This window comes from Manihot esculenta, chromosome 14 (assembly GCF_001659605.2).
Source record: "Manihot esculenta cultivar AM560-2 chromosome 14, M.esculenta_v8, whole genome shotgun sequence".
Classification (NCBI taxonomy): Eukaryota; Viridiplantae; Streptophyta; class Magnoliopsida; order Malpighiales; family Euphorbiaceae; genus Manihot; species Manihot esculenta.
Window position 1 is genome coordinate 2,516,716 of NC_035174.2, and position 15,687 is coordinate 2,532,402.

Sequence of the window (15,687 nt, forward strand, 5' to 3'; positions counted from 1 at the left end):
TCCAGTCTCTAACACTACGACTTTTGAATCCTTTGATCGTTGGTATCCACGGTTCAAACCACACATTTGATGTATGAGGGGCTAGTAACATGCCACCTCAACCCCAAGCTTAACGCATCTCTTCCTTGCAGAAGACAACTCCAACCCCATGAAGGGTTTAATCCAAGTTTAGCATCCATAATATCTCTAAAAGGAAAGTGAATACGTTTCACAATCTGTACCCATAGAGCATTCAGATTTTGAATTAATCTCCAAACCTGTTTAGCTAACAAGGCATGATTGAAAAGATTTAGATCCTTAAAACCCATGTCCTCAGATTTCTTACTATTCGTCAGAGTCTGCCAAAAAGGTCAAAGAGACTATGCAAAGTTGGAGAGAGTATAAAGCAAGTTAATGGTAATATCACACTCCAATAGTAAAGAAAGATATTTCAATTGTGGGAGAGAAGATTTTTGTTGCAAATATATCATACGACTATTCTCAAAGATTTTGCAACTCTTAATGGTTAATAAAAGGAAGAGAGAGGGATGAGGAGAGAAGGAATAAAGAGGATAAAGACAATAAAGACAAGGAAAGAGGAGAGACGTCAATCTTGGTCTCTTTACAGGAACCTTATCTTCATGATGGAGTTGGTTGCTTAATCTTTTCATAAAGTATTGCAAACATATAATTATACCTGCAGCAAGGGGTAGCTGTTGAGGAAGGCCACCAATAGCAAAGCCTTATTTCTGCATATCTTTGGCAATGTGGGTCAGTGCATGGTAAACTTTGTTGTGCCTCTTGCATTATTAACCATGCGCTGAACAAGTTTCTGAAGCACTACTGCCATCCATAGGTGATAGGCTTACTATGTAAACAATCTAACATATAGGTTAATATTTTATGAGTAAATAATCGTTTAGCTACCAAAAGCGTCCTAATTAAAGAGTTATATATGTGTGATAAAGGGTTGGTGCACTCATCATAACGCACATGCAAATGGTTAATAAGTGAAGATCGAGTGATTCTTACTCTTCAGGGAGACTAAGAAGCGCAAGTGAAGCAGAGAATTGCAATACGAGTACATATATACTAGTGCGTATAGTATAGACATGGGCAAATCAAGAGCTAGCTAGCTTGGGCTTTTGAGTTCCATTAGTAGTTGCTTAGGGTTAGCGTTTAATTCCATATTGGTGATTATTGGCGAAACGATTCGCTTCTCTCATCTATTGAAATGCAAGTTGGCATTCCTGTGAACATAGTCGTATAAAGCAGACTCCTGTTTTGTTGGATAAGTTTGTGAACTCAATTCTAGTATATTCTTATAATTTAATTAATGAATTAACCATGCATATTATGTTTAATTTTCTTAATATATATTATATTGCCAACCAATTAATTAACAAGAGAAAGTAAGTTCGGTCTGCAAGTAAATTCGAAATAATTTATTAATATAAATACCTTAATTATGTTATAGTTGCATCTCAAACATTTATTTATGAGCTAATATTTAAAACATTTGCCACTTGTTTATCAGTTTAATTTAGACAATAATCTCATAATTTTTGTTTGAATTTATATATAAATATGCAGATATATGTTGGTTAGGTTAGGTTAGTTTCTAACCTAATTTCTAAGTTTTTTCTGAATTTAATTAATAAAAATTGAAATTAATTTTTTAAACAAGTTGTCATTTTTACCTAAAATTTTGGTACGATATCCTTTTTTTTTTAATTTAAAAAATTTAATTTTTAACTTAATTTATCCAAACTTTTTTTATTTAGATGAGTTTTGCCTTTTTTTTCCAAAAAAAAACATAACATTTAATCTTTTAATAATAAAATATTGATGTTATATTTTAATATTATAAAGATTATTTGACAATGAATATTATTACTTTAGTTTATTATATTAATTATTAATAATAGTTTTTAATATTAAAATATAAAATTAATATTTTTATGATTAAAAATTGAAAATCATTATTTTAATTTTTTTATAAAAAATGAAAATTTAATCTCAAAACAAATAAAATTATATATTATTCTAAAATTCGAAGATAAAAAATAATATATTGTATATTTATAAAAGTAATTGTTTTAACAAAAAAAAAATATTTTAAAAATATAAGATGTTGCAGCTTAACTATTGGAAAGGGTACCCTGCCAATGTCTAATTTCCCGTCTAGTTTCCCTACCTTGGCCCTTCGTGAATGACTGATGAAGCAAGCATTCGCGTTGGGAGTAGGAAGTGAGGATCCAGTCTTCCCTAACAAAGCCCGAGGCCTAGACCAGAGTCGTCCAAGGCAAAAACCCCCTACCATTAGCAACCACTGCTTCAACTACTTCAACCATGCTGCAATTCCTTCAAACTTACAAGAGTCTCATCAGCCAAATTTCACTCTCTGTGTTTCTCACTCTCCTCCTTATCTTGCTCAAGGTTCCCATTTTATTTCTTCAAGGCCTCCACACTTACATCCACCCTGAAAATCTTGCCCAACAAAATGGTGTCAAAGCTGCTATTCGAAGACCCTCTTCCTCCTCAGATTCAGCTTCTGGCCTTGACGGCTATCAGAATTTGTCTTCCAAGTCTGCTGCTGACTTCAAGAGGAGAAATAAATCCAAGGAAAAGTTCGAGTTCGATGAGAATAATGCACAGATCTTTAGGTTGAAGCTCGATGAAGCTCATCTTCAATCTCGCCTCTACTTCCACGATTATTGGTATTCCTTTGTTTACTCATCAGTTGCTCTTTCTTGCTTGTTGCTTTATAAGTACTTGGATGTGGTTGAACATGATGAGATCTTCGCAATTGGGTCTTTAATTCCATTGATTTTGGGATTTATCGGTTTATCCAAATTATTTTTATCATTAGCTAGAGTATCGTTCGAGAAATCTGCCTCGAAGAGGTCGGAGAAACAATTGAGTGCACTTTTGGGGGTTCTGGGATTCCTTTTTGGGCTTATGATTTGTTCAGGAGTTTTTCATTCGGTTATTGACTTCGATTACCGTTCAGTTGATGGCTATGGAAGGGTTTTTGTTGCATTTTTAATGGGATGCCTGGCTGGGTTTCTGTACATGCCTGCGGGCAAGAATGCACGGGCATTTTGGCTTGGAACAGATCAGCTTAGATCTAATATGACTATGATTTCCTGTGGATGGCTTGCTAGGATCATCCTACATGCCAATTATTTGTTGTCTCTTTTCACAACATTGCTTTGGATTAATCCATTAGCTGATATTCTTATCAACAAAAGCGTTTATAGTAAAAGTATACATCCAAATTCAAATACTAGTGCCGAATATGTTGACAAGTTAGTAGGGAATCTCGGTATTACACAATCAGAGTTTTCAAAGTTTAGACTTTGGTGCTTGTTCTGCTCGGGGCTTTTGCAGATTGTGGCTTTATGGCCAAACATGCAAATGTATTTGAATGAAGCATTGTTGTGTTGGTACCAGCGGTTGCACGCCAGCAAAGTTCCAGATTTGGATTTCAGCAGAGCCAAGGTTTTTCTGCACAACCACTACTTATGTCTTGTAGTCTTGCAGTTTTTTGCACCTCCAACCCTGGCACTTCTCTTCCTTGGTTTATCTCAGATTGATATCCCGTTTAAGAAATTGCAATTGTTATGCAGTTTACTTCCTTGTACTGCTTTTGTCAAAGAAGTGACTTTGCTTATGGCCTGGTGGGTTATCTTTCTATGGGCAGTGTTTACTTCAGCAAGTCTATTCTTATATCGCCGTGGTATTTTATATGTTTCTTGATTGACTTCAATCTTTCTTTTTCCTGGCGGCCTCCAAAGCTATGTCTTGGACTTCAATTTTTGTCTAATTATGAGTGAAGAGTTTGTTTGTAACAGATTCTTATCTAGTTAACTGATACAAGTCAATGCACGGACAAGAACAACGCTCAGATGTCTTGTTGTTTAATTCTCTTAGTAATTGAATGCAAATACAGAGACTAAATCAAAAGTTTTGAAACTCAATGAGGTTAGTTTTTAGTCCACAACATTGTGTTGTTAGAGAGTTGCAATATTTGAATACTCAAATATGAAGGTTCACATCTATCACATGTAAACCATGCCTAACATAATTTCCAGTTGTGCATGTAAGTGAAATTGCCTGTATGCCCCTTAGTTCCGTATAATTATTTTATCTACTGTGCAGTCTAGAGATGGCTGCTGCTTCTAGCTATTTTAGAGGTCATTCTGGATTAATATAGAAAATCAACTACCCGCATATCCTTGTGAGACTCTTTAAAAGTTTTCTAGGACTGCTGCTATTGAGAATGGGGAAAACAATAAATAGAAGTAATTGATCCATACTAAATGCAACTTATGGATTTGTTTCCACTCATCTTATATAAGCTTTCTTAGATTGTATATGCAACTTATGGATTTGTTTCCCCTGAGATCTTATATAAGCTTTCTTAGATTGTATGCTTCCGGAATTCCCTATATGAGTCTGAAATTGTTGTTTTCTAGGAATGTGTGGAATACTATATTGTTTCATCATGTGGAATTGATTTTTTTTTTTTTTAAAGATCAATTACAACTCAATAAATTGAATGATTTTATTCTTACAGTCCTTAGACTAACTTTTTCCTTTCAAGTGATTGTGGTACATTTGCCCATTCGCCATTGCTATCCAACTTCCATTAGTTTTGTAGAAGGATAATATTTGTTCTATTTCACAATAGAGATTACAACCTATTTATACATGAGAGACGATATCTAAATAAGAAGAAAAATCAAGCCTATGATTATACAATCCCTATGATTATACAATCCCTATGATTAAGCAACTGACCCATCTATCAATATTTACTTCCTATATTAACATATTTACTTTCTATAACTTATAACACTCCCCCTCAAGTTGGATCATAAATGTTAATCATGCCCAACTTGTTACATATATAATCAACTCGAGTCCCATTTAGAGCTTTAGTGAAAATATCTCCTAATTGTTCTCCAGTTCGGATATGTCCTGTTGATATTATCTTTTGTTGGACCTTTTCACGAACAAAATGACAAGCAATCTCGATGTGTTTAGTCCTCTCGTGAAATACTGGATTGGAGGCAATGTGGATAACTGCTTGATTATCACACCACAACTTAGCAGGCACCGAATTTGTGAACCCAACTTCTTCCAACAGTTGACGTACCCACAAGATTTCACAAACGGCTTGTGCCATGGCTCGATATTCAGATTCAGCACTAGAACGGGAGACCACATTTTGCTTCTTACTTTTCCATGAGACCAAGTTACCTCCCACAAAAACATAATATCCCGTAGTTGACCTCCTATCAACTTTCGAGCCTGTCCAATCAGCATCAGAAAAACATTCAATATTTGAGTGCCCATAGTTACCATAGAATAGGCCTCTACCTGGAGCCCCTTTAAAGTAACAAAGAATCTGTCCCAGAGCATCCCACTGGACAATGTAGGAGAAGACATAAACTGACTTACCACACTCACTGAATATGCAATATCAGGACGAGTCGCCATCAAATAATTCAGCTTGCCAACTAATCTTCTATACCTTCCAGGATCTGCAAATGGCTCACTGTCTTCTGTGGTAAGTTGAAGGTTAGGGGTCATTAGGGCACTACAAGACTTAGCACTCAATTTTTCTGTTTCTGCCAACAAATCAAGAACATATTTTCTTTGAGATAAGAAGATGCCTTTCTTACACCGCATGACTTCGATTCCCAAGAAATATTTCAAGGAACCCAAATCCTTTGTATGAAACTGTGTTTTAAGAAATCCTTTTAGGGATGTGATGCCAGCAATGTCATTTCCTGTAATAACGATATCATCCACATATACTACAAGCAGAATTACTCCACTATCAGAATTTCTATAAAACACTGAGTAATCATACTTACTCATCTTCATTCCAAATTGTTGGACCACCTCACTAAACCTGTCAAACCATGCCCGAAAACTCTGTTTCAAGCCATAAAGGGATTTTCGAAGTCTACAAACCTTACCTGACTCCCCCTGAGCAACAAAACCAGGTGGTTGCTCAATATAAACCTCCTCCTGAAAATCACCATGAAGAAAAGCATTTTTAATATCTACTTGATGCAAAGGCCAATCATGAGTAGCCGCCAAGGAAATAAACAATCGGACAGATGCAAGCTTGGCAACTGGGGAGAATGTATCAGAATAGTCAACTCCATAAGTTTGTGCATAACCTTTGGTCACTAAACGGGCCTTGAGGCGAGCAATAGATCCATCAGGGTTTACTTTCACTGTAAACACCCATTTGCACCCAATAGCCCGTTTTCCTGGGGGCAAGGACATCAACTCCCAAGTACCATTAGTGTCAAGGGCCATCATTTCCTCTTCCATTGCAGCACGTCAACCAGGATGGGACAAAGTCTCAATAACAGTTTTGGGAATTGAAATAGAATCTAAAGCAGTGACAAAACAACGAGAAGAGGAGGATAATTGATCATAAGAGACACAAGATGAAATAGGATAAGTGCAAGTACGTTTACCTTTGCGAAGAGCAACGGACAAATCCAAATCAGACAGTGAAGGATCAGTGACCTCTTGTTATACACTGTTCGCTCTCTGTCTCCTCAGACTACTCTTACACCTTTTGCTCATGTGCCAGGTCGCCCTCCCATCTTTTATGTGTATTCCATTGCAGCACGCCAACCAGGATGGGACAAAGTCTCAATAACAGTTTTGGAAATTGAAATAGAATCTAAAGCAGTGACAAAACAACGAGAAGAGGAGGATAATTGATCATAAGAGACACAAGATGAAATAAGATAAGTGCAAGTACGTTTACCTTTGCGAAGAGCAATGGACAAATCCAAATCAGACAGTGAAAGATCAGTGGGAGCAGGATCGGTCGACAAAGAAGCGGGTAGCGGAACGGAGTCAGAGTCCTCTAAGCGTCTGGAATACACATGAAAGATGGGAGGGCGACCTGGCACATGAGCGAAAGGTGTAGGAGTAGTCTGAGGAGACAGAGAGCGAACAGTGTATAACAAGAGATCATCTTCCTCCTCCTGGGTGTTATAAACAGATGATGGCGGAAAAAACGGAGTAGACTCAAAGAATGTTACATCCGCAGACACAAGATACCGATTCAGATCAGGAGAAAAACAACGATACCCTTTCTGACGTCGAGAGTAGCCAAGGAAGACATTTGAGTGATTTGGGATCCAATTTAGTAACCTGTGGACGAACATCACGAACAAAACAAGTACAACCAAAGATACGTGGCTCAATAGGAAACAAAGATTTAGTGGGAAACAAAATGTTATAAGGGATATCACCATGAAGGATGGAGGAAGGCATGCGATTGATAAAAAAATAAGCAGTGGATACAGTATCAGCCCAAAAACATTTAGGTACCTTCATTTGGAATAAGAGGGCTCTGGCTACTTTAAGAAGATGTTGATTTTTTCTTTCAGCAACTCCATTTTGTGAAGGAGTGGCAACACAAGAGGACTGATGAAGAATCCCTTTTTGTAATAAATAAGATTGAAATTCCCCAGAGAGATACTCTTTAGCATTATCACTTTGCAATATACGGATGGAAGTATTGAATTGGGTTTGGATTTCAGCATAAAATGCACAAAAAATAGAAAATAATTTTGAACGACTCTTCATTAAAAATAACCAAGTAGTACGAGAGAAATCATCAACAAAAGTAACAAAATACTTAAAGCCAGACTTAGACACAACAGGACAAGGACCCCAAACATCTGAATGGACTAACTCAATGGGGGACGAAGCCCGTTTATTGACTTGAGACAATGTAGGTAAACGATGATATTTGACAAATTGACAAGACTCACAATCTAGAATAAACAAAGAATGAAACTGTGGATATAACTTCTTCAAAGCCGAGAGAGAAGGATGCCCCAAACGACAATGAACATCAAAAGGTGTTAAACGCGTGGAGCATACCAGAGATCGAGGTAGTTGCTGATCCAAGATGTAAAGACCCTCTGACTCACTCCCTCTACCAATAATCTGCTTCGTCGAAAGATCCTGAAAAACACAGTGATCAGGAAAGAATGAGATACAACAATTCAATGCATGAGTGAATTTACTCACGGAAAGCAAATTAAATGCAAACTTAGGGAGACATAACACAGAGGATACAGAAAGAGAAGGGGTTAAGTTGACATGACCAGAACCTATGACAGAAGATTTAGTGCCATCAGCAAGAGTAACATAAGAAGGCGATGTATGAGGCTCAAGATTAGACAAAAGGGTAGAATTACCTGACATATGATCGGTAGCACCAGAATCAATAACCCATTTGGAAGATGAAGACACAAGACATGTAGTAGAAATACTTGACTCGGCAATTGCAGTGATAGAGGAGGAATTAGAGGATTTTAGAGATGCCTGGTATTGGATGAATTGTGCATATTCATCTGCAGATATCAAAATTCCTTGATCGGAAGATCCATTCAATTTGTGTTCCGTGATTTTAGTCATCATAGGAATCACATCAATTACGGTGGTAGTTTTAACTTCAGCCATAAGGACAACCAACCCAAAACGATAGCAACAAAAGAAACACAGAATCAGAAAACAGTACCCTGCGTGAACAGTGCCGATGAACAGTACCCCCGAATATGAATAGTACCTAAAACACCTCCACCCAACACCCGAACTGCAAACAAACCTCAGATCTAACAAGGGAATGGTGTGGCGACTCCGGCGATGGTGAGATCCAAATGTTACTCTTTATGGGTAACCTAAATGAACAGAGCCCTAAATCTCGAAAAAAAATTTTAAAACTTGAGAGAAAAAATTAAATCTCTACGAGAATGACTCTAATACCATGTAGAAGAATAATATTTGTTGTATTTCACAATAGATATTATAACCTATTTATACATGAGAGACGGTATCTAAATAGGAAAGAAATTAACCCTATGATTATACAATCTCTAAGATTAAGCAACTGACCCATCTATCAATATTTACTTCCTATATTAACATATTTACTTTCTATAACTTATAACAAGTTTCTTCCTCCTAAAATCCCTGATGAATTTTCACTACATTCATGGGATTGGGATGTATTGTTGTCTGGTTTTCCGTTTAGATTGGGTGTGTTCAAATTTGGTAATTTAGTCATTTTTGCTTCAAGTTGTATGACTGGTGAAATATGTTAGATACTAAATAGTAATTAATCATTTCATGGCTGTTATTACTCTTTGTTGGTTAATAATGATTTGGTTATATGCTTTGGTTTACTGCGGCTTATTTACCTTACGGGTCCCTGTGGACCCAGTGTAGATGAGTATTTTTCACTTGGGGATGATAGATTCCTTATTTCTCCTTCTGCCTGTAGACCATTTTGTTGGTTAAGCAAGCTACTTGCTGCTTGGATTTTTTTCATTAGTTCATTGTGATTTTTCTTCCTTTGATTTTCCATTTCCTTTTGTATTGCTGCGGGGAAACAGACCAGAAAGGTATTTCTGACAAGATCTATAAACTTCCACTTGAGATAGATCAGTGTTCTGGATAGTGAGGGCTTGTTACTTAGCAAGAGCGAGTGCTTCCCAGAGATAAACAATGGTAGTATCTAATTATACTTAGTAGACAGGACCAGCAGAAGCAGATGAGTTTTACTGCCCTGTCAAGCGAACAACCACACCAGCAGACTCCTGAATAAGAACAAATAAAATGGCCCCAAAGGGAACAAGGTAGTAAACACTGGATAGCAAAAACCCATAGAAAGAAACGTACTGAGGGGTGAACGTGGGGTTGTGGCTGTTCTTCCTATCCAAATGCATATGTGGATTAAATTTTGCTTGAAGGAAAATGACCTGTAGCTACATTACCAAGGCATGTCATTTTCCTTGGATGGGATAATTTTCCAGTCTCTTCCGACCTCTGTTATGAGATAAACAAATAAGACAGCAGTACACATGGCGTAAAATTTTCAGTTGATTGTCGATTAGCTTCTTGCTGGGGGACCTAAAAGTTTAAGTTTGGATTACAACAATTTCGCTACTCGAATTCACGAGACAATCTTCCTATTTTGGCCATTTTCACCTGGACAATTTTTGTTTGGACCAGTTCTATGCTAAACTGAGTATTATCTAATTTTCATATAGATCTCATATTATTTTATTTTGTCTATAAATTGAATTTAGATAAATTTTCTTTTTCACTTATTAGATTATGACAAAACTGGCTATTGGAGATTAATTACGGACAACAAACAATAAAAGAAAAGACACGGAAAAAATTTTGAACAATAATAATTAAATGTTTTATTTGTCTCATAAAAATTTATATATTTTTAAATATATTATAAAAATATAATTAGTAGGAATAAGTTTTATTTTTTAATAGATTTTTAATTATGTTACTTTATTATTTTAAAAATCTAATAAATAATAGACAAATTACTATGTTAAAAAATAATTTATAATTTAAATGGATAAAGAGAAAAAGTAAATTTATTTTTACGAAATGAAAAGAGCATACATTTTTCTTTAATAAAAGCCACAACATGAGCCTGCTCACCTTGGATATTTTAAAAAAGGAAACGACGTTAACTATGTGTTGGTTTCTGATATGTATGAGGTTTGATGAGGTTGATGAGGTAAGGAGGTTGGACACGTCTTGATTTACAGAAAAGTTAACGGTTCTGATTGGGTCATTAAAAATTAATAAGATTGAAAATTTTATGGGCCGTGAAGATTGAAGTTTTTTAATTTGATGATGACCTGTAGTGGCAGATGCGTCGAGTGACTCATTAATAGTAGACAGTCAGTTAATAAACATTGAACCGCTTAGCTCATACTCTATTTATCACACGCGTCAATTCTGTCAACTTTACTGCATGCGTAATTATGACCCTAGCGAGATCCTGAGCGCTTTAAAGGGATCTGTTTTACTTGCTCCGAGCGTAGGTAAAGCCAGCTTGCTCGTTGCCAGTACAGATAAAGTTAAAGGTATGGGAGGTTTGATATGTTCATTGCGCAGGTAGGTTCTTTTAGTACCTAGTTAGACCAGATGTCCTAGTGCGAGTGACTTTTCTATTTCTCTTGTATACTGTGTCAGATCTAAACGGAATCCATAATTATTATGTTATCAGATTCATCTTTATATTTATATTTATTTTTTTTACCACCAACAATTATAAAAGTGACTGCAACAAGAGATTAAAATTTTAAATTTATATCTCTAGAATCGTGAGTATCATCGAGCAATTGAACTTTTTCTTATGATGTAGAGAGAGTTTTAAAAAGAAAAAGAGTAAGAGCAAAAAGGGTAAAGGTGTTTGTTTTATTCGCCAGCAGAAAGGGGTTCGACCTTCGAATTTCTTTTCACTTGCTGATTTTTTTTCTTTTCTCTTTTTTTTTATGTGTTAGAATGACACACCTTGAGACCGCGCCGCTACGTTGACTCTTGGTGGGTTCTATCGCATTTTTTTTCTCGATGGGATGAAATGTTCTATATGGAAATCTAGACTTAGATTGACGGGTTAAGCCTTCTTAGTGGAAGATTGGTTTGATTTGGTGGCAATTGCTTCGTGATGGCTGGAAGTTTGGTGTCTGCTTCTTTTTACTTTTATTTCTCAAGACGTCTTACTTTTGGGTTTGTATGTCTAGGTTTGCAAGTTGATAATATGTGATTATTCTTTGGGCTTGTTCATTTGGTTCAGCTACATCTTCTTCTCTTTGAATTTCAAATATGGCGGAGACATTGGGAGTGGACATCTTGCATTGGGAGTCAACCGACTTCATTTGAGTCTTGTCTTTTAGCGCTTTTCATTCTTACTTTCCTCTTTGATTTTTTTATTTTATGGACGAGAGCACTATGAGTTTTGGCAAGTTCAGTTATTACTTCTGATCGGTCCATCATCAATTAGATCGGTGCAATGAGTGATACCAGTAAAAATAAATTATTTTTAGATTGTTAAATTCTTGTATGATGTGTGATTTATTTACAGATTTGATCTATTTATTGATTTAGACTTTCAATTTAATTATATCAGTGCAGTAAGTGATACCGATAAAAATAAATTATTTTTAAACTATTCGATTCTTAATAAATTATTTTTAAACTATTTGATTCTTACATGACGTGATTTATTTATGGATTTGATTTATTTATTGATTTAGGCTTGTAATGTCTGTTGGATTGAATTTAAATTTGAGTTTATATTTTTTTTTAATTGGCCTATATGCTTTTAATGTAATTCTAGTTATATGATAAAAAAACAAATATACCGTCCAGCAATGAAATTATCACAGATGTAAATGATTAATTTTAAGAAAGAGCTCTTATCTATTTCAAAAAAAAAAAAAGAGCTTTTATATATAGAAATATAATATAAAATTTAAAACTCGGTGTTTATTAGCCGTAAACCCTATAATTTTAATTATATTTGATGAGATGTAAATAAAACTTTGTAACGCGTTAGAGTTATTAACGGTTACCGAGCTTTATATCAAATCAAATTTAAGGTTTATTTAATATTTTTTAAATGATTGTTATTAATAATGATTTTATTATTTTAATTATATTTAATATCTTAATTTTATATTAAAAATAGTTATAGTGAAAATTTTAATATTTTAAAATTTTTATAATTTTTAATTATAAAATTTAGGACGATAATTTTTTATTAATTATTATTTAATTAATATTAATAATACTATTCCCGTAGCAATATTTATTTCTAAGGTTTGTATATTTAAATTAATAACATTAATTAATAGTTTTAATTTTAAAAAATTTAATAATTTATTTAAAATACTTTTTATACTTCTTTTTCTAGGTTAATATTAAATGATTTTTTAATAATAATATTAAATAACTTAAAAATAAGAGTATGTATGAAAAATAAAAAATTCTAAAAATAACCAATAATTTAAAAAAAATAAAAAACAATAATTATTATGTAAATTAATGTAGTATCTCAATTAGAATAAAAAAAATATCACGAGTGATAATGTTAAGCATTTCCACAATATTTTTATATGTTTTAGATTGAGGAATGAAAATATAAAAAGGAAATAAAGTATAAATTTATAATGGAAGGAAAATAATTTCTTTCCCATGTTTAAATATTTAGTTGAGAGTTACATTTTCATAAAATATAAAATTTACCATATTTTTACTTAAATTTATATTAGTTTATTAGTTACTATTATTTATTAATTTAATTTGAAAAATCTACAATTATCCAGGCATAATTCATTTATAAATCATATTTAGAAAAACAATAAATGTTGAATAATATATGTATGGTTGTTTAATTTAAACCAATTTAATGCTATTTATCTTTTATATGTATTAACAAATTTTGTCCATTATTTTTATTTTTTAAATTATTCATTTTACCATATAGTTTCGAATAATTACTGCTGCGTAAAAAAAAAAAAGAAGCAAAAATGAGTTATATTATTTTATTTTTATCGAGGCAAAAAGGGGTTAAAATGAGAAGTTTCTTGAAGAGACGTACTGCAGCTTCTCGTCGTTTCATCGTTTTCTATCTTTCTCGTCATTCCCTTGTTTTCTTCATTACCGTTTCTTCTCTCTCTCTCTCTCTCTCTCTCTCTCTCTCTCTCTCTCTCTCATCCTTCTCCATTTCCCCCTTTCCTTCCTTTTCTTAAATTCTGTAGGAACCTTCTAGAATTACCATAACAAATCTCGTCCCAGTAATCTTCAACCTTGCTCTCTCCGAATTTCTGATTATCTAATAATCCCTCACTACTTTATTTATTGGTTAAATAAACTTTTTCTTTTAAGCGTCGGCGATGGCGCCCCCGCCGGTAGAGCAGAATGGAGAGACGACTGCCGTGGAATCACAGAGATCTTTGCCGACTCCTTTTTTGACAAAGACTTACCAACTCGTGGATGATCAAACAATAGACGATGTGATTTCCTGGAATGATGACGGATCTACTTTCATTGTTTGGAACCCTACGGTGTTTGCTAGAGATTTGCTTCCCAAGTACTTCAAGCACAACAACTTTTCCAGCTTTGTTCGCCAATTAAATACTTATGTAAGTCTCAATTGAAGTTTCATTCAGTTTCTTTTTTCTGAAAGTTTAATTTATTGTTTCATCGTTTCCTTTTTGTAGGGATTTAGAAAGGTGGTACCGGATCGATGGGAATTTTCGAACGACTGTTTCCGTAAAGGCGAGAAAATTCTATTATGTGATATACAGAGAAGGAAGATTTCGACACAGGCGGTAGGGACGGCGACACAGCCAACGCCGGTGGCAATAGCGGCGTCAGCAATTCCAACGGCTAAGCCTATGATATCTCCGTCGAATTCTGGTGATGGACAAGTGATATCAACGAACTCATCGCCATCAAGAGGAGTTCAAGTGAGCGGACCAAGCACAGAGCTTTTGGACGAGAATGAGAGATTGAGGAAAGAGAACGTGCAGCTATCAAAAGAATTAACGGAAATGAAGAATCTTTGTAGTAATATTTTTGGTCTGGTGTCAAATTATGCGGTTTGTCAATCAGAAGGTGGTTTTCAAACGTCGGAAGGCGGAGGTTTTTCGACGGTGAAGCCGGTAGATTTCCTTCAGGAAAAGCAATTTGGCGGTGAAGAAGACGACACGAGTGCGAGGCTTTTTGGTGTGGCGATTGGTGTGAAGAGGGCGAGGGAAGGGGAAGGCGCAGCGATGGATAATGATGCGCAGTTGCAACTGCAACTGCAGCTGCAGCAACCGAGAGCTAATTCGGTGAAGGTTGAGCCGCTTGATTGTCAGAATAACGCTATGAATGGTGATGATGAATCAAGACTAGCCGCGGCTTGAACTGCAATATAATCGGAAGGTTATGTAATGTAATTGATAGGATTAGAATTAGATTTGTTTTTTTAAAAACTGAAAAAAAAAACAGAGAAATGTTTATTACAACATGAAATTAGAGGTGGTGAGGCTGTAGTGAGGCAGTGGATGAGAAAGTCACGGACAAGGAGAGGCACGTGCGAAATGGGTCACGAGCTTTATGAACCTTTGCTGGGACCGAGACCAACTTCAAGAAGTTTCTTACAACTTTTTCATTTTCTATTTTTTTTTTTTTTTTTTGCTGGGGAGGTCCTAATCTTTATTTTAGAAAAGTCCCCTCTTTGTTTCTGCGTTTGATTTAATAGCATTTCTCACTTTCTAGAAAGCGTCGGAATCCAAATGTGATTTGCGTTAATAATTAAGATAAAGGGGACGGTGACGTGTGTTTGGGGATGAGAAATAAACCAACCATGGTTGCTTTACGGAAGTGCCCTTTTCCGTAGTTCTATAATAATTTTTTGTTTTTCTCTAAAATGTGAATATCACTTCGTTGTTATTTTAGGTTCTTAATTATGGAATATTCTTGTGCGTACTTCTAGTGAGTTACAATTTTTATGAGTGAAAAAATATATGTCTAATCATTATTATTATTTTCAATAGATAGCTATCATAAAAATCAATTTAAGGAAAGGATTTCTTAATAAATTTGTTGGGTGTAACTGAATCAAATAACAAGGTGAAAGAACTTTCTAGAAAAGGAAAATAATATTTCTTCTTCTATAGTTTCTCATTATATCCTCTATTTTTTATTTTTTTATTGTCCATATATAGTTTTAAAATAAAATTTATAAAGTATATTTCTTGTTTTTTGGAAGAATGTAGAGAAAATATCAAACAAAAAATTAAAGTTATTTTTCTTCTCTCTCTAATTGTCTCCTCTCTATCAAGT

At 34.6% G+C, this 15,687-nt stretch overlaps 2 protein-coding genes across 2 annotated transcripts; both read left to right on the forward strand.

Annotated features, from left to right (window-relative positions):
* The first annotated feature begins 2,139 nt into the window (after positions 1-2,139).
* Positions 2,140-3,962, forward strand: LOC110630713. Its single transcript, XM_021778261.2, has one exon. The coding sequence runs from the start codon at positions 2,332-2,334 to the stop codon at positions 3,739-3,741; it is 1,410 nt and encodes a 469-aa protein (XP_021633953.1). The 5' UTR covers positions 2,140-2,331; the 3' UTR covers positions 3,742-3,962.
* A 9,591-nt stretch (positions 3,963-13,553) lies between these two features.
* LOC110630776 (heat stress transcription factor B-2b) lies at positions 13,554-15,246 on the forward strand. The gene is made up of 2 exons (XM_021778350.2): positions 13,554-13,997; positions 14,076-15,246. Exons 1-2 carry the CDS (start codon positions 13,749-13,751, stop codon positions 14,763-14,765), a joined length of 939 nt encoding a protein of 312 aa, XP_021634042.1. The 5' UTR covers positions 13,554-13,748; the 3' UTR covers positions 14,766-15,246.
* Positions 15,247-15,687: the final 441 nt, after the last annotated feature.

Bases quoted from the DNA above. Each gene is read 5' to 3' on its own strand.
- LOC110630776 (XM_021778350.2), top strand. From the start codon at position 13,749: ATGGCGCCCCCGCCGGTAGAGCAGAATGGAGAGACGACTGCCGTGGAA. The intron at 13,998-14,075 runs GTAAGTCTCAAT...TCCTTTTTGTAG, and splicing joins TTCGCCAATTAAATACTTAT to GGATTTAGAAAGGTGGTACC.
- LOC110630713 (XM_021778261.2), top strand. From the start codon at position 2,332: ATGCTGCAATTCCTTCAAACTTACAAGAGTCTCATCAGCCAAATTTCA.